General features: G+C 39.9%; 1 protein-coding gene and 1 pseudogene across 2 annotated transcripts in view; both read left to right on the top strand.

The window, feature by feature from the left end:
• USP15 (ubiquitin specific peptidase 15) overlaps window positions 1-24,949 on the top strand; it is a 120,666-nt gene that overhangs the window by 14,689 nt on the left and 81,028 nt on the right. For both annotated transcript variants that reach the window (XM_070409822.1, XM_070409821.1), the window contains exons 2-3: window positions 12,016-12,143; window positions 17,865-17,995. In XM_070409822.1, the coding sequence (XP_070265923.1) occupies window positions 12,016-12,143; window positions 17,865-17,995 (259 nt within the window). The remainder of the gene's footprint in view (window positions 1-12,015; window positions 12,144-17,864; window positions 17,996-24,949) is intronic.
• LOC139005245 (large ribosomal subunit protein eL13 pseudogene) lies at window positions 1,809-7,286 on the top strand (annotated as a pseudogene).

The raw sequence follows: 24,949 nt of genomic DNA, 5'->3' as shown, positions 1-24,949 counted from the left end.
TTTGTTCCTGATAGGCAAAGGTCTAGCTTTTACCAAAGATTGCCCACTTTGAAAGTACTTGTTTTGTTCATATGTAAAATGGATATAAATTGCTAGACTATGCCTTTTTGCCGGGAGCTGGTCCATCCTTGCTGCTTGACACAGTCACTGCAGGGAAGAAACATCTGCACAGCATATGTTTCAAGGGATCTGGCATAGATGGCATACTGTTCTTAATATGTTTGCTCCCCTTCTTGGCGCTATGTGTTTTAACGAAGGTCACCTCTCCAAGAAAGGTTGTTTCCCCAGGTAGGGATTTTTCCCTGAAGTTAGGGAGGGAATAAAATCCCTTAACTAAGTGCCAGGCGGGTAGTTAATCACTTTAACTAAGAACAATCATGCTTAAGCTACATAATCTTTACTCCCTGGAATGGAGATAAGAAACACCCTAACCTTTGGAATAGAAATTGACAGGATTAAAATCAACTGGTATAAATACAGATGTAACAAGACAACAGAAGACAGAACCTAGAGACAGAACCTAGTGAGAGAACATGGCAAAAGATCCTGGACAGAACCTTGCTACAGAACTTGGCTGGTGAACCTAGACAGAACATGGCAGGAGAACCTGGATAGAACCTGGCGACCAAACCTGGCTGGAGAACCTAGCGAGAGAACATGGCACCAGAACTTGGTTGGAGATCCTGACCAGAAATTCGCTGGAGATCCTGACCAGAACTTGGCTGGATCCTAACCAGAACTTGGCTGGAGATCCTGACCAGAACTTGGCTAGAGATCCTGGCTAGGCTGCTGATCAACTGAACGCTGTCTCTGTGTCATTCCTTCTTCGCTGACTCTGTCCCCACCTTTGGGGACCCCTGGACCTGCTGGGGTTGGACCCCAGCACCTTTTAGATAAGTATTTTCATTCTTATAACTTGGTGATAACATGATATTTTTCTGCCACACTTTATAAAGAGAATCCTTATCGCCTTAGCCAGTTTAGCTCAGTGGATAGAGTGTTGGCCTGAGGACTGAAGGGTCCTGGGTTCGATTCTGGTCAGGGGCACATACCCGGGTTGCAGGCTCTATCCCTAATGTGGGGCATGCAGAAGGCAGCCGATCAATGATTCTCTCTCATCATTGATGTTTCTATCTCTTCCTCTCCCTTCCTCTCTGAAATCAATAAAAATATATATTTTAAAAAAGAGAACCCTTACCACTTCATAAAGAGGGTAATAAAGGTGTATGATTTTTATGAAGTATGTTACATCTTTAGGTCTTGGTTAAATGATTAGGATTTAAAATTAAGTTTAATACAATAGAGCATTGACCTTGAGAATATGAAAGTTACAGTACAAACTGAAAGCTGGCCCTGCATTCTCAGTAGTGTTGTATGACCTTGGTAAGTCATGTAGCCTATCTAAGTTTTGGTTTCCCCATCAGTTAAAGAGGAAAAAAGTAACTTTTATGACAAACTAATTAATGTTAAAACACTCTGTACAAAAAACTTAATATAAATACTATGACCGGTGCACGGATTCGTGCACATTGAAAGGAGATTAATTAGAGGGTAGCTGGTGAGGCAGGACTAGATGATACGGGCTGGACACGCCATGGAGCCAACCTCCCGCGGTCCCTCCCTGGCCGGCACCTGGGGCAGCGCCGCAGCTTGAAGGGCATCTGTGGAGTGAGCAGGGTCCGTCCAGCAGGTGGGGTCCCTCGGCCTGGCCGGTGGGGATCAGGCCGAAACCAGCTCTCCAACATCCCCTAAGGGGACCCAGAGTGCAAGAGGACACTCTGCAAAGTTGCTGTTGTACAGGGTGTGGAATGCAAATGCAAGTGTGCCGTAAACCAGCTTCAGGACCGACAGTGCCCCAGGAACAAACCATGGCTGAAAGTGGAATTGTGTGACCCTGCGAGGAATCGGGCTCCCTCCTCTCTGGTTCCAGGGTGTGTCACTTGAGAACCACTGCTGCCAAGTCATTGCAGCTCTGCAGCTCCTGCATTAAGCGTCTGCCACCTGGTGGTCAGTGTGCATCATACCTACCAGACAGTTGGATAATTGCTTAGCCTTTTATATATATAGATAAAGCATTTATATTCTGTTTTGTGATACTAGAATTTTAATTTAAATAGAGCAGTGACAATTCTGTTTGTTTTTAAAATGTCTATGGCCTTTCCGGTGGCCATTCTCCTTTAGAGAAGGCCCCATTGGCAACAGCCCTTGGTACCCAGCTGAAATGGCATGATCCTAAAGTCCCACCTCCATAAGGACTGGCAGTGGCATATTTCCTCATGGTTTAACCATCCTGCGTGGAATAAGGCCCAGCAAGCCAAAATGCAATGCATCACTCTGTGCCCTGACCCCTAACCCTAACCCATCCAGTCCATAGTGAGATGCCCGAGGGTGAGGTACCAAACGAACTGCTAGCAGCAGGGCTTAAGGGTGGATGGCATCCATAGAAAGGTGCCACAAACCATTGGGATGTCAGTGGATCTGAGGAGGCAGAACAAGGCCACCAAGTCTCTTCAGGCCGATATGAATGGCTGAAGGAATAAACCTTAAAGCTCACACTCTTCTCAAGGAAGCCCTCAGCCCCCAAGAAGGGAGACAGTTCAGCTGAAGAACTTAAGTTGGCCACCCAACTGACAGGGCCATCACAGAGGCAGAGAACTTTAAGGCATTTGCCAGTCTTCCCATGGCCTGTGCCACTGCCCTGCTCTTTGCGTCTGGGCAAAAAGAGCCAAGAAATCTGCAGTTTAGGATGTTTAAAAGAAGAAATAAAGTGCTATTGGCAACTTGTTATTAAAAAAATAAAATGTGGCAGCAGAATGGAGAACGAATTAAAAGTATGCTAACTTAAAACAGAGGGACAAGTTAGGCAGCTGTTACAGTAATCTATGCCACTAAAAATGATGGGTAAGAGGAGATACAAAACTAAGATACTTTTCTGAAAATGAAGAGGAGAGAGATTTGATTACTAGATGTTACGGGATTATGGAGGAATATAAGATAATTCTGGTTTCTGGCTTGGGAAGTTAAATACTGATGACATCACATAGTAAAGAAATATCAGAAAATAATACATTTGGTGTTATGGAGATGATTGGCAACTCAAGGTTTAAATGTTTGAAAAATCGAAGTTGACATGGACTAGTAGGAATTGAAAATATGGTTCAAGAACTTGGGGACTGGCCCGGGAATACAGATTTTGGAATAATTGGTATGAGAGTGTGTAAACAGTAAGAGAAGAAAGTAGAGAACAGCTCTGTGGAATACTAACATTTAAACAGAGCAAAAGAATGTTTTTGTTTTTTAAAGAAAGGAGTATTCCTTCCCTCAAGAAAAGTGGAATCACTTTCTAAAAATTATTGATAAGGTACATAAAATTATGGATCCTTTGGATTTGTTAGGGTGAGTGCTGGTGACTTTGTGAGAACCTTTTTGAAGGCCCATTGGAGTAGGAAGACCTACGGTGCCCAGTTGCAGAGTAAAATGAGGGTGGTTCCAGTTAAGATGGCAGCGTAGGTAAACTCTGCACTCACATCCTCCAAGATCACATCAAAATTACAACTAACCCAGAGAAAAACCATCATTCAGAACCATCTGAAATCTGGCTGAATGGAAGTACCACAGCTAGAGAATTAAAGAAGAAACCACATCGAGACTGGTAGGAGGGGCAGAGGCTGTTTGCAGAATCATGGAACCGGCTGGTCAGATACCCACATGTGGTGTTTTATTAATTGGGAAGGCTATCTTACCTGCGGAAAGTCTTTGTGAAGAGTAAGGAGTTCCAGTCCCACACCAGACCCCTCAGCCCAGGGTTCCAGTGCTGGGAAGAGAAGTCCCTGTAACTTTGGGCTCTAAAAACCAGTGGGAATTGTGGTTGAGTGACTTGGAGAATACTGGAATCCCAGGTGTTTCTCTTAAGGGGCCAGTGCACAGATTTACTCAGATTCACTTCCTCTGAGCTCCAGCACTGGGGCAACAGCTAGAAAGGATCCATACGAGTAGGAACTAAATTGTTTGGCATCAAGACAAGAACTGGGAGGCAGCTTTCTCCCAGACAAAAGTGCTGGCAGAGACCATTGTCCCTATGCTGAGACCTCCCCTGCCACAGAGACAACTGGCAGGCGCCATATCTGACCTTCCGTCACACTGTTCCCCTGTTGCTGGTGACTCCCTGAGATCCCACCCCACCCAATTTGCTGCCCCACCCAAGCTCTCTTCAGTGGTCTTCCCATATGAGTAGCTTGCCCTGGCTCAGGCTTCAGACTTTTTAAAAATCTCTCAAACAAGCAGCAGCTGGCCTCAGAATGCCTCATACCTCTCAGTAAGAGGCCTCGGGCCCAGCACTGGCAGCAGCCTGCCTTGGTTCACAGCTTGGCCTCTTCTGGGCACTCCAAGTCCAACCTAAGTAGCAGTCAGCTGCAGATCGCTCTGTAGCTCATGCTGGGTGGCCCCAGGCAGGGCAAGGAAGTAGCTGACTTTGCATCTCCCAGGAGGCCCCAGAGCCAGTGTACCCAGTGGTCAACTTCAGACTACACCAGATCACAACCCTACCACATCCATGAGTAACACACTCAAGGGTCAGACTCAGACAGCTGCAAAACCTCACTGAAGCAGTCCTTCTCCATAGGGGTGGCTCCTGCGTAGCAGCTCTTCTGTGTAGTTGCAGCTGGTCCTCACAGCCAGTTGGCCTGGGGGCCAGTCCCTCCTAGTGATGCCAACAGTAAGCAGAGTCAACTACAACAGGACAATACACACACAGGTGATTGGGGAGGCTGAGTCACTGGGCTCTACAGGACACCTAATACACAAGGCCACTCTGCCAATTCGAGGTAACATATCAGCTCTACTTAATACATAGAAACAAACGCAGGGTGACAGCCAAAATGCAGAGACAAAAAAATGTCACAAATGAAAGAACAGAAGAAATCTCCAAAAGAACGAAATGAAATGAAAGCAAGCAAACTACCATATAGAGTTCAAAACAATGGTTATAAGAATTTTCAAGGAACTTAGAATATCAATGACATAAAAAAGGAACACTCACAAATGAAGCCTACACTAAGTGAAGTGAAGAATAATTTATAGGGAATCAAGAGTAGAGTAGACAATACTGATAATCAAATCAGCAATTTGGAACATGAGGAAGTAAATACCCAATCAGAAGAGCAAAAAGAAAAAATACAAAAAATATGAAGATAGTATAAGGAGTCTATGGGACAACTTCAAGCATACCAACATTCACATTATAGGGGTGCTGGAAAAAGAAGAAAGGGAGCAAGAAATTGAAAACCTATTTGAAAAAAATGACAGAACACTTCCCCAACCACATGAAAGAAATAGACATACAGGTCCAGAAAGTGGTTAGCTTCCCTGAGTGGTCAAACAAGATGAACCCAAAGAGGCCTACACCAAGACACATCATAATTAAAATGCCAAAGGTTAAAGCCAGAGCTAATCTTTTAAGCAGCAAGAGAAAAGCAGTTAGTTACCTGCAAGGGAGGACCCATAAGATTGTCAGCTGATTTCTCAACAGAAACTTTTCAGGCCAGAAGGGATTGGCAAGAAATATTCAAAGTGATTAAAAGCAGGGACCTACACCAAGATTACTCTACCGAGCAAAGCTATCATTTAGAATTGAAGGACATGTAAAGAGCTTCCCAGACAAGAAAAAGCTAAAAGGATTCACCAAACCAATATTACATAAAATGTTGTAGGGTCTTCTTTAAGAAAAGGAGGAGGAGGAGGAAAAAGGTAAAAATATGAATAATAAAATGGCAGTAAACACATATCAACAATTGAATCTAAAAATTAAAATAAATGAACAAGGAATCTAATGAATAAATAAAATGATGAATAAAATAGAACCAGAGGCAAGGAACATGGAACAGACTGAAGAATCACAGAGGGAAGCGAGTGGGGACAGGAAGAGATTAACCAAAGAACTTATATGCATATACTAGTATGCATAACCCATGGACACAAACAATAAGGTGGTGAAGGCCTGGGGTGGGCAGAATCCAGGTCAGTGGGGGAGGAAGAGGGAGGCAATGAGGGAGTTAAAGGGGAGGCATCTATAATCTCAAAAAATATTTTTAAAGAAATAAAATAAAAAGTGAGGGTTGGAGAAGGATAAGCTTGACTGCAAGGATAAGTCAGAAAATGGGAGTAGATAAATAAGTATGGGAGATGGGAAGTGGTTTGGGAAGAAAGGAGGAAATAAATGGTCCTTTTATATGCTGGTGAGAAACAAAAAAAGAAAAGATTCTGGGAGGTAGAGCTCTAATATTTTCTCAAATACATAGCCAGATCTTTCCCCACTAGTTAGTAATGATGCTTTTGGCATACGTCATAGTTTTCACATATATGATTCTGATTTTTGTTTCTTTGTGCTGTTTTCATTGGTCTTTTTTGCTTCTCCCAGTGCCAATATCACATTTTCATTTTTTTTTCACATTTTCTTAATCACAGGCCTGGCACTTGCTTTGTAACCTTGGGTGTTAATTTCTATGTGCCTATGAAATTTTAATAACGCCTACCTCCTTCGATAGAGTAAATGAGCCAATATATTACAGCAGTGGTCGGCAAACTCAGTCAGCAGAGCCAAATATCAACAGTACAACGATTGAAATTTCTTTTGAGAGCCAAATTTTTTAAACTTAAACTATATAGGTAGGTACATTGTTATTAACTTAATTAGGGTACTCCTAAGCTGGCTTTTGCTAAAAACATCCTCAATCTGATTGAGGTACATTTGCTGAGGTCGACCCCTTCCAACTCTCCCATCCAAACTCGTCTTGTATACTTGTTTCGTCAATCTCCTTTCCAAAAACTGACTTCTGCACATGGGCCATGAAGTTTCAATCGCACTGTACGTGCGCACCCGCACGTGGTATTTTGTGTAAGAGCCACACTCAAGGGGCCAAAGAGCCCCATGTGGCTCGCGAGCCGCAGTTTGCTGACCACTGTATTAAAGTATGTGCCTGGCACAAGAGTAAGATCAGATGTTAGGTATTTTATTATTAAGTAATTTCTATAATTAAGAAAGAGTTTCGATATGTAATAATCTGAGATTTTCCCAAATTGAGAGGAAGTAGAAGCTTATGGAAAGATTCTACAAAAAAAGTGACATTTAGGCTCTCAATAAGGTGATAGTAGACTAGGTGTTGAGAGCAATAGAATATTCTAGGCAGAAGGAGCCATGAGGCAGAAAATGTGTGTCCAGAAACAGAAAGAAGGCTCTTGTAGCTATATCTCAGCACAAAGATAAATGGTACTGGCTGAGACTAGAAAGGTAAGGAGGGCCCTAACCGGTTTGGCTCAGTGGATAGAGCGTCGGCCTGCGGACTAAATGGTCCCAGGTTCGATTCTGGCCAACGGCATGTACCTTGGTTGCGGGCACATCCCCAGTAAGGAGTGTGCAGGCAGCAGCTGATCGATGTTTCTCTCTCATCCATGTTTCTAACTCTCTATCCCTCTCCCTTCCTCTCTGTAAAAAATCAATAAAGTATATTTTTAAAAAAAGAAAGGTACGGAGGAGCAGATCAAATAAAAAATACTCACATATATTTTTAAAAAGTAGTAGTACTTACTTTGTAGAAAGTTATCAGAATTAAATGAGGTAATGAAAGTAAATTCTTTGGCTCAGTGCTGGCACACAGCTTAAGTGCTTAATGGTTATTCATAGAAATATGATTATTAACATATTAACTTTAATTAACTAGTTTATCCAACTGAAATTAACTCTCATAGCCAGTTTCTCTCTCTAACACCTTAATTTATAATACCTCCTTTATCATATACTCAATTCTTATGTGTCCTTTGGCCCTGCTAATGGACTCGGTTTTGTCTTCTTGGTTTATATGTTATTTTATTAAAATATCATAATTTTAATTATTATGGCTTTATTAAATTATTATTTTTAAAAAGACCTGTTAGGCAATGTTAAGAATTTAGCTTTCATCCTAAAATAATAGTTATATGACTATTTGTGAAGAATAAAAGTCATGAAATAGCAATCTTTGCAAATAGTTATAACTATTCAAAAAAGAAACTCAGAAGCTAAAATTGGGCTTATCTGGACCCTAAGAGTATACCAAGGATTAAGAGTGCTGTTGAGAATGTATAAATTCAGGTCTTTGTTCATTCATTTGTAATGTTGGTGAGCTATTGGTTCTGTTCTAGGCTTTTGTCAGGTCAAGTTGAGGAATTGGGATTTTGGCAGATTCATAGATTAGGAGTAGAGTTTTTACAGTACAACAAATCTATGTAAATGTCTTAAAATAAATTTTGATTTGACTACTTATCTAATATTGTCTTTGGTGAGTAAACCTAAGAAGACTACACATTGTTTCTGTAACAGATGCTCCTATTTTTTCTACTTCTCTCGTATTTCTTTACTACAGTAAGATATAGATGGTCTGTAATACAAGTATGATGCCCCTTTGTAATTGAAGATAGTGTTGAAAGCAGCCAAATAGTCATCAAATGGGAGATTCTCCTCTCATAATAATACCATGTTATGGCAGCAGATGAACACTGCTCAGTGCAAACCTCCACTATAACTGTGAAAAATATATTAAACTGGGGGAGGGGGTGTCCCTCAGCCCGGCCTGTGCCCTCTCGCAGTCCAGGACCCCTCACTCCTTACTGCCCGCCTGCTTGCTGCTCCTTAGCGCTGCCACGGAGGTGGGGGAGGCTCCCACCACTGCCGCTGCACTTGCTAGCCGTGAGCCTGGCTTCTGGCTGAGTGGTACTCCCCCTGTGTGAGCTCACTGACCGCCAGGGGGCAGCTCCTGTGTTGAGTGTCTGCTGCCTGGTGGTCAGTGCACATCATTGCAACTGGTTGTTCCACCATAACAGTCACTTAGGCTTTTATTATATAGATACTTGGGGAGATAAAGCCCCATCATTTAGAAATACCTTTTAAATAAATATAATTTTGATACCATTCCACTAATAATTTTTAAAGTAAGTTTTATAAATTGCATTTTAAATTATATTACTAGAGGCCCGGTGCACGAATTCGTGCACAGGTGGGTCCCTTGGCCTCGCAGGTGATCGGGGCTGATGGGGCGGGGGGGGGGGGGGGGGGGGTTGGCTGACTGAGAGGAGCGGCTGTGGGAAGTTGGCCAGGGAGGGACTGCTGGAGGTTGGCCAGCTGGGGGAAGGGACCGCGGGAGGCTGGCCGAATGGAGAGAGGGACTGTGGGAGGTTTGCCGGCCACAGGAAGTTGTCTGTGGGAGCTCCTGCATTGAGCATCTGCCCCCTGGTGGTCAGTGCATGTCATAGCAACTGGTCATTCGGTCGCTTAGGCTTTTATATACATAGATAGATTGTTAATCAATAAATTTTAACACAATTCTAATAAAAATCTTAACACTACGGTGTTGGGTGAATTTCCCGCCAAAATATAAGATGGCGCGGGCAATTATTTAGGTTTCCCGCGCAAAATCAGGGATTTTTATGATACCTATTACCCCAATGGGTATGAAACGGTTCGCAGGTAGGTATCTTTGTGAACGGCAAACAAACAAATATTTGGTAATACGCAGTTACAATCGGCCCGAGTTTACACGTTTCCCGCACTCCACCGCAAATCTATATGAACCGAGTTAAGACGGCTCCCGCGGAGTACGCGCAATTCACGCGAGCCGACTTAACTCATTTCCCGCACTCCAAGTGTTAAACTGTTTTTTGATGGTGGTTTTGTGTGTGTGTGTGTGTGTGTGTGTGTGTGTGTAACTTGATAAGCTGTTTCTAAAATTCATATGGAAGAGCAGATGGCCAAAGATAGTTAAGACAATTTGCAACACAAGCAAGTTGGGGGAACTTGCCTTAAAATATATCAGGATTAAAATAATTAAGACACTGTGAAATTGAAACAATGATAGAAATGAAGATGAATGGAATAAGGGAAAGATCATTTAGTGTGACGTTTTTGCAAAGAAAGCAAATAAAATGTCTGAAACACTTGTTTAAATTGCAAAGGAGAAAGTAAAAATTTTTTGATGGGTGAAATACAATATAGTGTAATTTTATTATCAATTTAACATATAAACTCATTGCTAATCTAAACTATTTTATTTTAGAAATAGGATTCTTTTATGAGTTAGTCTCATAATATTTTTTCTTCATAAATCTCAAATTTTATGATTTGGGGGCTCTTACTTGCATAACCCTAATAGTGGGTTTGGGGTATTGATGTATAGAAATTCTGCCATATCCACTTTTTTTTTCCATATTTACTTTTAAGTAATTAAGTTGTTGATGAATATTCTGTAAGAATAGTGGTGTTTTGTTAGGATGCTGTATTTGCTTCAGAGATTTTCATTCTGATAGTGCTATATATAGTAAGCACAAAAACATCAGAATGATGATCTAAAAACTTGTTTACATGTCTTGTTAACCTTTACTTTTGATTTTGTGATTGAACCTGGTTAAATGTGGGGAAAATGTTTTTGGAAGAGAATTAAAATAATTATGAACCAGTGACAAAAGCAATATTTCATAGTAGGTATAATATAGTCAGAATAAATTTGTAAAGTTCTTAAGGCTTATGATTTTTTTATGCTCTCTTTATTAGAGAACCATTATTTTACTTTTTTCTGTCACTTTTTTCATTAATGAGGATTAATTTTTTTAATTTTTTAAAATAAGATGAATATAGTTAAATAGTTGGTGTGTCACATTTATAAAAATCAATCATATATCAATTCGGCTTGTCCTAGTACATTATACTACTGTATGAGAAACAGTTGGAGATAGTATAGTTGTTATTAACAGTTTTGGTAAAGAAACTAATTATTTGTTAAGTTTTTTTTTTAAAAAACTTGGTTAATAATAATTATAATCAATCTTGCAAACCTTTAATAATTGCTTTTCTTACTCCCAAAAAGATACACTAAAATATATGTAATTAACAGATGGTATTTGTAAGTTTTTTGCAAAAGAACCATTTTTCTTGTTATATTTTATCACATTACATTTTAAAATTTGTTTTGATTTTTATGATTATCATTAGAATTTTCAGCTGGCAAATATTTTAATGAAGAGATATTACTTGCATTTTTCAAAAAGTGCTATAAGGAATTTTTAAAAATGTGTATGTTAACACTTATTATCTAATAGTAGATATATAGAATAATAGAAATAATACTTTATGCAAGTGAAATATTTTTCTTTAGAATACTGTGACATTAAAATTATTCTCAATAATCTTTGGAGTAGGTACGTACTTTAATATATATATAATGAAATACAGTAAAACCTCTATATAGCAAACTAATGCAGGCGAGGGTTTGTAAAAGCCAAAAATCCATTATATAATAAGTAGGTTTTCCGAATGCATATGCTAAAAAATTTACAAGTTAGTTTATCTATTTTTGCTTATGTAGACTTGTGTGTAATTAAAATTAAGTATGTATGAAAAGCTTAATTTCACAGAAAACTTTTCTATATGTATTACAGTAATTTTAAATTTATATGAATAGATCTGCTAAGTACATGTATTCACCAGTCACCCCAGTAAACAAATGCACAGGGCTGGGGCTAGCGCACCCAGTATGTGTTCAAACTGCTGCAGAAAGTCAGGCTAGGTGACAACAGAACCAGTTACTGAGGGCGATGCAATGTGATTATGTGCTAGTAATTAACCGAACATTATTTATAAGCGGTGACTTTTGGATTTAAATATGTAGGCTATAGTTGTAGATATGTAATATTTATGTCAGCGAAATTGCTACAGTGTTTTTTTCCAACATATGGCCTGTTCACTAAAATTTATTAAAAAGAACAGTGAATTAATAATAAAAATAACCTGTTAATTTAATTATAAGGTTAAAAGCATTTTAAAATTAACAAAGTGTTAATTTTCACATATGACATATAGACCAGAAATTTTATTCATTAAAATCCAAAGTTCGTTAAATTGAGGTCCGCAAAATGAAGGTTTACTTTATCAAAAATAGCTTCTGTGCTGTTCCTATAGTTCCAGGTTTTCCTTTACCAATTTTTCTTTTTTAGGTACCTAGTTGATAGTCGCTGGTTCAAACAGTGGAAAAAATATGTTGGCTTTGACAGTTGGGACAAATACCAGATGGGAGATCAAAATGTATATCCTGGACCCATTGATAACTCTGGACTTCTCAAAGGTATTATTTTCTTCTTTCAGTCAAATTGTAAATGAGTTTCTTTCAAATATGTTATAGTCAATGTAGGGAACACAGAAAATGTTAATGTACATATATTGATAAACTAGAAATTTCTTTGTATTGTAGATTTGATATAATGAACTCAGACTATTCTGTTAAAATTAGTTTGTATCGTGACAAATTTTGTTTTTCATTTATGATGTAATACAGGTTTATTATTTAAACCTTAAATGAAGAATGTAAGTTAGAAAGTGCTACCTTATTATTTTGGGGGGAATGTTGTGTTGTATATTGTTTTTCCTAATGGATACAGACATTTTTAAGTTGGGGAGCACTAACATATGTTTACATTCTTGGATCTTTGCATTAATAAAGCCCAGTGGAAAATGTGGGCAAAGATTTCAACAGATGCTTCACCAGAGAAGTTTTCAAAAAGCATATGCAAAGATATTCAACATTATTAGTTATTAACCCTTTGCACTCCGAACCATTCTGGACATTGGCTACCAGCTACTCGACGCTACTTTGCGGCGGAAACGTGCATTTACAGACCCTCGTATTATTTAGTATAATTTTGGAACCAAGTAACGTATTATAATGATAATGGACTTATATGAATTGGGTGACATCGAGGAATGTATATTTGCAAAAAAAAACACAACAATATTTTATTGTTTATAATTTTGTACAGTATGATAAGTTTTGTAACACTCCCCAATATGCATTGCAGGCTGATTAGTGCATGTTTGACAGTAATAAGTGGTTTGACGCCTGCCACCAGGTGTTTTCCTGTTAGAACACACAATGCAGTCCCATTTTCTTTGTCCCACATCGGGAATATGTAGTTTATTGTTTAATCCGACACAAAACCCGCTGACGTTTCTTGATATATCTTAGTAATTTTATGATATTTTGATTTAATTTCTTGTGCCATTTCAAGATAAAACTTCAGGGAAACATGCATGTCTCAAAAAGTTGCGTTGAAATAACTCAATTCCCCGTAATCATTAATAAACTGCAATGTCCCCTGAGAGGGGACATCCGAATGATATGCTAGAATTCCGATGTCCCCTGAGAGGGGACAGTGGAGTGCAAAGGGTTAAAGAAATGAAAAGTAAAACCACAATACATGTATTAAAATAATTAAAATTTAAAAGTCTGACCCCATACCAAGTGTTGACATGGATGTGGAGCAAGTAGAACTTTAATACACTTTCTGGGAGTGATATAGTCTGGCGATTTTCTAAAACACTAAGAATATTTACCATAGGAACCAACCATTCCATTCTTAGGCATTCACCTAAGAAAAGTGAAAGTATTTATTCGTATGGAAACTTGTACACAAATGTTTATAGCAGTGTTATTTGTAATAGAAAAAACTGGAAACAACCCAAAATGCCCATGAACAGCTGAATGAATAAACAAATATATCTATACTAGAGGCCCGGTGCACAAAAATTTGTGCACTCGGGGGGAAGGGGGGGTCCCTCAGCCCGGCCTGTGCCCTCTCGCAGTCTGGGACCCCTCGGGAGATAACGACCTGCTGGCTTAGGCCCGCTCCCGGGTGGCAGAGGGAGGCCCAATCCCTAGGTGCAACCCCTGGTCAGGCTCAGAGCAGGGCCGACTGGGGAGTTGGGGCGCCGCCCCCTGTCATGCACAGAGCAGGGCGGATCGGGAGGTTGCGATGCCACCCCTAGTCACGCTCAGGGTACGGCCGATTGGGGGGTTGGGGCACCGCCCCCTGTCATACCCAAGGCAGGGTCGATAGGGAAGTTGTGGCACCACCCCCTGTCACAGAGCAGGGCCAATCAGGGGGGTTGGGGCTCCGTACCCTGTCACACACAGAGCAGGGCCGATCAGAAAGTTGAGGAGCTCCCCCCTGTCATGCACAGAGCAGGGCCAATCGGGATTGAGGAGCTCCCCCCTGTCACGCACAGAGCAGGGCCCATCAGGGGGTTGGGGAGCTCCCCCCTGTCACGCACAGAGCAGGGCCCATCGGGGTTGGGGAGCTCCCCCCTTTCACGCACAGAGCAGGGCCCATCAGAGGGTTGAGGAGCTCCCCCTTGTCACTCACAGAGTAGGGCCAATAGGGGAGTTGGGGCACCGCCCCCTGTCACACACAGAGCAGGGTGGATCAGGGGGTTGTGGCGCCGCCACTGTCACACTCAGGGCAGGGCCGATGGGGAGGTTATGGCTCTACCCAGTCACACACAGAACAGGGCCCGTGGGGTGGGGGGGGATTTGGGGCACCGCACCCTGTCACACACAGAGCAGGGCCGATCAGGGGGTTGGGGCGCCGCCACTGTCACACTCAGGGCAGGGCCGATGGGGAGGTTATGGCTCTACCCAGTCACACACAGAACAGAGCCCGTGGGAGGGGGTAGGTGGAGTTGGGGCACCGCACCCTGTCACACACAGAGCAGGGCCGATCAGGGGGTTGGGGCGCCGCACCCTGTCACACACAGAGCCGCAGGGCGATCAGGGGGTTGGGGAGCTCCCCCCTATCAGGCACAGAGCAGGACCGATCAGGGGGTTGGGGCGCCTTCCTCTATCACGAACAGAGCAGGGTGGATAGGGAGCTTGTGGCCCCACCCCCTGTCACACACAGAGCCGCAGGGCGATCAGGGGGTTTGGTCGCTGCCCCCTGTCACGCTGATCCCGGTGCCGGGAGGCATATTACCCTTTTACTATATAGGATAGAAGCCTGGTGCACGGGTGGGGGCCGGCTGGTTTGCCCTGAAGGGTGTCCTGGATTAGGGTAGGGGTCCCCACTGGGGTGCCTGGCCAGCCTGGGTGAGGGGCTGAGGGCCGTTTTCAGGCTGGCGGGTGACTGAAGCTCCCAACCTGTCCTTTTTTCTTTTTTTTTTTTATTCTGGGCCAGCTTTAGCTCTGAGGCTCAGCTCCAGCTCTCTCTGAGGCCTCGGCTGCTGAAAGCAGGTTTCTGGCCTTTGTTTACCTTCTGTATTTGAAACAATGTTGCGGTCCTGCTGGCTGAAGCCTGGCTGACTAAAGCAGGTTTCTGGGGTTTGGTTTAGCTTCTATATTTGTTACAGTGTTTCTTAGAGTTGCAGCTCAGAGGCCGGCAAGGCAGGTGGGGAAGCTTGGCTTCCTCCGTCATTGAAGCAAGCAAGCCTCCCTGTTCGCGTCAGCTTCCTGGCTGCCGGCCGCCATCTTGGTTGGCAGTTAATTTGCATATCGCCCTGATTAGCCAATGGGAAGGGTAGCGGAGGTACGGCTAATTACCATGTTTCTCTTTTATTAGATAGGATAATGAAATCCTACTGAGCAATTAAAAGGAATGAAATATATATATACACACACACACACATATATGACTGGTCGACCAGTCGCTATGACTCACACTGACAACCAGGGGGCAGGCACTCAACGCACAGGCATGGAAACATGGAACATACTGATGAATCTCCAAGGGAACGGAGAGAAGGGGGAGGGTGGGAAGAGATTCACCAAAGATCTTATATGCATACTAGAGGCCCGGTGCACGGATTCATGCACCGGTGGGGTCCCTCCGCCTGGCCTATTGGGATCAGGTCGAAACTGGCATTCCGACATCCCCCGAGGGGTCCCAGATTGCAAGAGGGCACAGGCCAAGCTGGGGAACCCCACTGGTTCACAAATCTGTGCACCGGGCCTCTTGTTGAGACATAAAATCATGAATGGATCTCAAGATAATTATGCAGCATAAACGAAGCTGTATAAAACAGTACATGTTATTTTTAGCTAAGATTCTAGAAAATGCAGACTTACCTATGTTAGCAGAAAGCAGATACAATTTTCATATACAAAGCACAAATAAGTGGTTTTCTGACAATAGGAAGGTTGACTTCAATGGGCAGAAAGGAGAGATTACAAAAGGCTACAAGGAAAACTTTGCAGGTGATGGATATGTTCATTTTGGTAGTGGTGATGGTTTCACACTGTTATTGATATGTCAAAACTTATCAAACTGTACATTTTAAATATGTGCAGTTTATTGTATATCCATTATATACCAGTAAACACAAAAGTAACAGATATCAGCTATTCTGTTTTTAGGGGTGTTTTCTCCCTTTAAAAATAATTATTTCATTTTGATTACTAGATATAAATAACTGTTTACATTCTGGTATATAATAAAATCATTTACTCCAACTCTCGAATTGGAAAACAGCATTGAAGTCTTAATTTTAAACTTTTTTTTCTAAGTTTTCTTTGAAACATTTTGTTATAGTGAAAGAAAATGGATGATAGAGTAAAAGGATTTGAATCCAGTCTCACTAATTTTCTGTCTGTGTGACCTTGGGCAAGTTAAAAATACCTAAATCTGTTTACTAATAAAAATGGAGATATTTCATAATAGTGGACAATTAATTGAAATAAAAGGATTTTCTATAATAACATTTTTTACTATACCTGCAATTTTCTGGATATATGATCTTGGGCAAGTTACTCAATTTCCCTGAATATATTTTTTAATCTAAAAGGAAAATACCTATTTTATAGGATTGCTTTGAGGAATGACTGAAATAACATGGTTATCTGCTGCGTTATATATCATAGTACATTACCCATAGATGATTTCCCATCATCTTCAGAACGTTCTGAAAATGTGTTACAAATTTCAATTTTCATCAAGAATTTAAAAATGACAAGTAAGGTTTAAAAAAACTGAGTTTAAAAAGTAATACTTCATTTACATCTGCTATTGAGGTCCATATTATAAAAACCAGAGATTTTCCATTTCTGCTCTATATGAAACATATTTTCTCAAATTTGGTATGATTCTGTGGCGACCATGAGGTGATCCTAGATAGAATAAATAACCTTCTCTTATTCCCTTCAGCATTTTTCCTGCTTCTTGCTTAATTTATATTTTTATATCTAATAAGAATAGTATGTTCTTATTATTGAAATTCTACCAAGAGCAATTTGGTTTTCCATGCTTGATCATGTAAGACTGGCTCAGAATGAGAGGATCCCCTTTATGTTGTCTGTAACTTAATAAACTATTTCTGTGTCTGTACTTTGAAAATTGATGTAAAGGACCAGATAATAAGTGAATCTCTAAGTAGGACTATGTGATATAGGTATAATTCAAGATTTCTGGCCTGCTCTGTAATAAATTTTTAGTTTAAACAGAATTTTGAAAGTGGATCATAGAATTAGAATCACATCTGAAAAAATACTTCCACTCTTCTCTAGGAAAGATTCTAGATTATGGGCCTTCTGGAATAATGAGCTGATTCACAGGATGCCCTCTTGTGATTTCCATCATGGTTTCCAGCCCCATGTACTTTAGAGTCATTGTGAAAGGTTATTGATTTGTTTTTTGAGTTTCCTTCATCAACTAATGCTAGAATGACAACTATTACCGTGTGACAGATCTCTGATACTGAAAATATTTGGAAAACACTTTTTTTTGAGGCCCCTTGGCTAACAATTATACCTTACTATATTTTTTAGAGACTAATAAAAGAAAAATTATGTTTTTAAACATTGTTGCTTCACTAATGTTAAACATTGGAACTTTTTAAAGCAACAGTTTATTTTGAAATATATAGATTTAGATGTGAGCCTCTTCAGAGCTTTCTTTAGAACTTATTTAAATATTTTAATTAGTTTTTATGAGTTTTTATGAGTTTGTGATGTATACAACCAGAGTGTTTAGAGGTATGTACTGTTGTTTCTTTTTATGTATTGAATTTGTTTTCCCTTTTACAGATGGTGATGCCCAATCACTTAAGGAGCATCTTATTGATGAATTGGATTACATACTGTTGCCAACTGAGGGCTGGAATAAACTTGTCAGCTGGTATACATTGATGGAAGGTCAGGAACCAATAGCACGAAAGGTACATATTAAAAATAACTGATTAGAAATGTTTTTCTTGAACAATTCACATTTTATTGTTAATTCAGTGACTTGTGAAGCCTTGTCAATTATCTTTGAGATAAAGACCAGCAAAATGTTACTGTATACTGTGCAATAACAACTATCATATACTATATACCAGCCACTGTTACAAGCACATAAAAGTAATCCCTCTTTACTCACAGTTTTGCTTTACATGGTTTCAGTTACCCATAGTTAACCATGATCCAAAAATATTAAATAGAAAAATTCAAGAATTAAACAATTCATAAGTTTTCAGTTGCATGCCATTCTACATAGCATGTTGAAATCTCACACCTTTTTTGTAATTTTATTTTTATTCATTTCAGAGAGGAAGGGAGAGAGAGATAGAAACATCAATGATTAGAGAGAATCACCAATCATCTGCCTCCTGCACACGCCCCACTGGGAATCCAGCCCACAACCTGGGCACGTGCCCTTGGTTAGAATCAAACCCAGAACTCTTCAGTCCACGGGTCGGCACTCTATCCACTGAACCAAACCAGCTAGGGCTCATACCTTCTGGCTCTATTTTGCTGGCACTTACCCAGGTTATATTGGTTATTGTTAATCTTTTACTATGCCTGATTTATAAATAAATTTTATTATAGGTATGTATGTAAAGGGAAAAACATAGTATATATAGGTTCAGTACTAGTATTCATGGTTTCAGGCATACACTGAGGGTCCTGGGATGTATCCACCATGGATAAGAGAGGGTTACTATACATTATTAACTAAATTAATCCTCACAGAAAACCCTATGAGGAATATTATCTCCATTTTATAAATGAGGAAATGAGAACAGAAGTAAGAAAGATTCAGGGCCTTTTAGAGATACATCAGTTTACAAACTAAGGCAGCCTGACTATTTTCTTAATCAATGTGCGGCACTGCTTTTTTGGCAAAACAATTAGAAAATAAGAAAGAAAATAAAACTTGAAAAAATACATTGCAATCTAATTTTTTTAAAATCTGAAAATGCACATCTTTTTTTACTATAAAAATCACCCCTTTAAAGTAAAAAATTCAGTTGTTTTTAGTATATGCATAGAATTTTTTACGAATAAGCAAAATAATTTTTTTACATTTTCATCACATTTTACATTTCCGACTGAACCAATTTCATCCCAAACAAATTCAAAGGCCCAAAACATTAGATCATATGGATAAGGATCATTGTACTTTGGAGCTTTCTGGCAAGTTCCATCTGAATGAAGACTCTGATTTCTAGGAACCATTCAAAAAGCTTCTTAAGTATACAGAGAGAGAAAATAAAGACAGACAGACAGACCACCACCACTAATGGCTTATCCAGCCCAAAAATTGAGAGTGGCATGTCTTTAGAGTCCATTCCAATCAAGAAATTTTTTTTAATTTAAATTTTTTCTTGTTTAAAGTATTACATATGTCTCCTTTCCCCATTGACCTCTCCCCACCCACTCCCATCCCCCCAGCACATGCCCTCACTCCCCTACTGTCTGTGTCCATTGGTTATGCTTATATGCATACATAAAGGTTTTTGGTTGATCTCTTGTCACCTCCCCCCGAATCCTTCCTTGCCTTCCCTCTGAGGTTTGATGGTCTGTTTGATACTTCTCTGTCTCTGGATCTATTTATTTTTGTTCATTATATTCCGCAAATGAGTGAGATCATGTGATATTTATCTTTCTCCGACTGGCTTATTTCGCTTAGCATAATGCTCTCCAAGTCCATCCATGCTGTTGCAAATGGTAAGAGTTTTTGCTTTTTTACAGCAGCATAGTATTCCATTGTGTAGATGTATCACAGTTTTTTAATTCACTCATCTGCTGATGGGCACTTAGGCTGTTTCTAAATCTTAGGTGTTGTAAATTGTGCTGCAATGAACATAGGGGTGCATATATCCTTTCTTAATGGTGTTTCTTATTTCTTAGGATATATTTCTAGAAGTGGAATTACTGGGTCAAATGGGAGTTTCATTTTTAATTTTTTGAGGAAACTCCATACTGTTTTCCACAGTGGCTACACCAGTCAGCATTCCCACCAGCAGTGCATGAGGGTTCCTTTTTTTTCACCAGCACCTGTTGTTTGTTGACTTGTTTTGTTTGGTTTTTTTTTGTTTTGTTTTTTGTTTTTTAGAGTTTTTATTTATTTTTTTTATTTATTTATTTATTTTAATCTTTATTGTTCAGATTATTACATTTGTTCCTCTTTTTTCCCCCCATAACTCCCCTCCTTCCAGCTCCCACCCCACCCTCCACCCTCACTCCCCACCCGCTGAGTTCATCCATAGGTGCATGATTTTTGTCCAGTCACTTCCCGCATCTCCCACACCCCTTTTCCCCTAAGAATAGTCAGTCCATTCCCTTTCTATGTCCCTGATTCATTATAATCACCAGTTCATTCTGTACATCAGGTTATTTATTCACTTGATTCTTAGATTCACTTGTTGATAGATGCATGTTTGTTGTTCACAATTTGTATCTTTACCTTTTTCTTCTTCTTCCTCTTCTTAAAGGATACCTTTCAGCATTTCATATAATACTGGTTTGGCGGTGATGAACTCCTTTAGTTTTTCCTTATCTGTGAAGCTCTTTATCTGACCTTCAATTCTGAATGATAGCTTTGCTGGATAAAGTAATCTTGGTTGTAGGTTCTTGGTATTCAGCACTTTGAAAATTTCTTGCCATTCCCTTCTGGCCTGCAAAGTTTCTGTTGAGAAATCAGCTGACAGTCGTATGGGTATTCCCTTGTAGGTAATTGAGCCTCTTTCTCTTGCTGCTTTTAAGATTTTCTCTTTGTCTTTTGCTCTTGGCATTTTAATGATGATGTGTCTTGGTGTGGTCCTCTTTGGATTCCTTTTGTTTGGGGTTCTCTGTGCTTCTTGGACCTGTAAGTCCATTTCTTTCTCCAGGTGGGGGAAGTTTTCTGCCATTATTTCTTGAAATAGGTTTTCAATATCTTGCTGTCTCTCATCTTCTGGTACTCCAATAATTCTGATATTAGACCGCTTAAAGCTGTCCCAGAGGCTCCTTACACTATCTTCACACTTTCGGATTCTTTTTTCATTTTGCTTTTCCAATTGGGTGTTTTTTGTCGAATCTTTAGTTTGATTCTTGTGCTCCTCTGGTCTGCTATTGGGTATAATATTCTTTATTTCAGTCCGTGTATGCTTACTTTCTAATTTCTTTATCGTAGCATCGAGGGTCTCATTAGTTTTCGTGAGGCTCTGCACAAATTTATGGCAAGCCCTCAAAATTGCGATTCTTAGCTCCATAACCTCCATTTCTGTCATGTTTTTTTGTCTCCGCATCTTTTATGCTTTCTTGGTGCACCCCCTTGTGGTCTCTGTGCGCAGTCTTGTTCTAGCCAAGCCTTAATTGTTGTAGTTAACACTAGAGGGATTTGACCACCAGGCCGACTGGCTGTAGGAATCAGCTGTGGAAAACGTCTGTCTTCTGGGGAGGCGTTATTCCAGCCTTTGCCTGAGGCGGTCGGCAAATGGTTGTGCGCAGGGCCTGGGCGGGGCGGGCTCAACAGGGCGGGGGGAGGGAGCAGCTATGGCCGCTCTCAGTCCGTCCCCAGGGGCTCTGCCTCTCTGTCCCAACAACTGCTGCAAACCTCGGAGGGGCCGTAGCCAGACAGTCCCGCTTCTCCCGTTTGAGTCTGGGTCCCTAGAGACTCGCCTGGATCTGTAGCCCAGAGTCTGAGACTCGCTCCTGATTGAAAACAACAATCGCGCCCTCAGACGCCAGCCCGCTTTGCGCGCGCACCCTCACCACCGCACCGTACCTTTAAATTTTCCACACTGCGCATCCGCTGAGCGTCGGAATGCTGTTGTTTTTGCTTCTAGTTGAAGAGACTCTCCTCAGCCAGCCTTCCCGTGGTTCTGGTTGATGTCCGCTCCGACTTTTAGTTGTATTTTTGAAGTGGTTGTCCACAGCGGCAGTCTCCGGTGTTTACCTATGCCGCCATCTTCCCGGTCCATTGACTTGTTAATGATAAGCAGATATCTTTCTTATTCCTCATTTTTAAATTTTACAATTATAATCTAGAAGAATTAAAAATGACCAATTTTCTTTACTTTATGGAACTAAAAAGTCATCCCATAGTAGAAGAATATCCAATACTTAAAGTAGATCTGTCAAAATTGCACAATTTTTTGATAGTGTATTTGGATGAAGAGGAGCATGGGGGAAAAATTGGGGGGGAGAACCAGGATCTCTGAGCATAATTATTTGGGGATTCTTTTTCCTACATGGAAAGAATTAAAAAGGTGACTTATGTAACACAGGGTATAAACCTCTAGTAACCAAACCATATTTGAATTTATTTGGAACAGATGCTACGAAATTGCTATATTCACTATTTTTATTTGTATTTGTATATTTATGGCTTAGGTTAGAATTGAATCTTCTTTCCTAAATAGAATGTGAATGTACCTTTGATTTAATTTACTTTAAGTATAGTTCCTTAATTTCACACAGCTTTTTCTTATAGTCATTTCAAAATTAGGATTCTTCTCTTTTAGGAATGTTAGCCTTATATGTATAAAAAGGTCTATCATGTTACTTATATTGCTGGAGAATTGAGTATTTTGACCATTTAAAGGATAGAGTAGCTATAAAACTTCCCTGAAGAAGAACTTTATTTCTGGTGTAAAGGAAAATCTGTGTCTGAAATATTTTCAAATGTGTTAAAACTGTAGTATTACTTTAACCTTTATGGTACACTTTTCTTCCTTAATAAATGTGGCATATTATACAGACAAAATGTTATTATTAATGGTAAATGGATCATCCATCAACTTCATGTCATTACTTTTTCAAAGAGGTTTTGTTGGAGTTTTTTGAAATTGGTGTGTGATAAGCAAAGTAAAACAAAACAGAAAATCACTGAAACTTTACACAGGTAGAAAGAAAACAAGCTTAACAAGTCTGCTAGGAGATCATACATTTATTTTTTTATTAAGGTAGTTGTAATTTATTTATAAAGTAATTTTTAAATTTTAGTATGCATAAAATTACCTGGAGTTTTTATTAAAATGTGTCTTCCTCCAAAATTAAATCAGTAAGTCTGGAAATTTCCAATTATGCTATGTCCCACATGACTCTGATGCTAGTGGATCTCAGTTGAGGAATTGACTGGTCTTTTAGGGTCTGAAGCCCAACTTTGACTTTTACTAGTCTCTGATTGAAATCTAGGGTTGGTAATACCCCTAGCTGTTATCCAGAAACAAGTTAATCATCTTCCTGGACCACAGGTTATCTCTAAAATGTTTTATTTCTAGACATTCAATTAAAAACAACAAAACAGCCAGACAATTGAGCAGGAAATCCAAGAGAAACTATCCTATATAATAAAGAGGTAATAAGCAAATTGACCGTCATGCCCTCGCACAAGATGGCCGCCCTCATGTGGTCACTAGATGGCCACCACAAGATGGTCGGCAGGGGAGGGCAGTTGTGGGCGATCAGGCCATCGGGGAGGGCAGTTGAGGAGGGACCAAGTCAGCAAGGCAGGGCAGTTGGGGCCGATCGGGCCAGCAGGAGAGCAGTTAGGTGTTGATCGGCTGGCAGGGGAGTGGTTAGGGGGTGGTCAGGCTGGCAGGCAGAAGCGGTTAAGGGCAATCAGACAGGCAGGCAGGTGAGCAGTTGGGAGCCAGCAGTCCCGGATTGTGAGAGGGATGTCCAACTGCTGGTTTAGGCCCGATCCCTAAACCGGCTGTCAGACATCACCCAAGGAGTCCCAGATTGGAGAGGGTGCAGGCTGGGCTGAAGGACACCCCTCCCACCCTCCACCCCCACCCCCCCAGTGTACGAATTTCGTGCCCTGGGCCTCTAGTAGACAACATAAACAGACCCATGAGGAATCCAGATAATGGAGTTAGCAGACATAAACTTTAAAATATTGTGCATATTATGTTTAAAAAATATAAAAGTCAGAGTTGAAAAGAAGGACAGAACTGTTAAGAACCAAATTAAATTCTAAAACTGAATAATGTGAAAAAATTAAGAATTAAGGGCTTAATGTTTAGATAAAATACTAGATTAAAAAAAGGAAAAGACAGAATTTGTAAAGTAAATGATAATATGTGTAAAATACACATATTAAAGAATGGAAAATATAGAGAAAAGCAAAGGGACACATGGAATACAGTGAATAAGTTTAGCATACATATACATTAACTCTTAAAAAGAGAATAAAAAATGGGGTGAAAGTAATTCTGGAGGTAATAATAGCTGAGAATTTCCTAAAACCAATGAAGGGTATCATGCTACAGACTCAAGAAATTTTGTGAATTCCAAGCTGAAAAAAATATATAAACAAAACCATACTTGGTAAATCTGTTGAAAAGCAAAGGTAAAAAGATATTCCTTATTGTAGCCAGAAAAAAAAGATATGATACCTTCAAAGTAAGGATATAACAAAGAAATGATTTCTCAAAAGAAAATGGAAGAAAATACTTTTAATGTGCTGAGAAAAAATAACTGCTACCCTAGAATTCTATGACCAAAGAAAAGATCTTTCAGAAAAAGCTATTTTTAGATAAATAAGTTGATAGAATTTTACCAGAAGATCTGAATTAAAGGAAATGCAAAACAGTCTGCAGAATAGAAGGAAAATTACTCCATATGGAAACTTGGAGACACAGAAAAAAATGTAGACTGACAAAAGTAAATATTGTGGATAAATCTTAAGACACACTGTTTAAAATAGCAATAGTTTCTTACAGGGATGGAAATATGTATTAAATTTTAAGTACATAACAATATTAACATATAAATTAAGATAGTAGCCTCCAAGATGACCCCCAATGATCTCTTCCTCCTCATACCCACATCCTTGGGTAGTCCCCATCCATACTGTACCAAAGTCTTCGTATTGTATTAGTCTGGGTAGCTAGGAACATATAGTAGACTAGAAGCTG

The sequence above is a fragment of the Myotis yumanensis genome, unplaced genomic scaffold (assembly GCF_028538775.1).
Source record: "Myotis yumanensis isolate MYYU_CA2020_CCGP unplaced genomic scaffold, mMyoYum1.0.hap1 SCAF_3, whole genome shotgun sequence".
Lineage (NCBI taxonomy): Eukaryota > Metazoa > Chordata > Mammalia > Chiroptera > Vespertilionidae > Myotis > Myotis yumanensis.
This window is presented reverse-complemented; position numbering and strand designations above follow the sequence as displayed.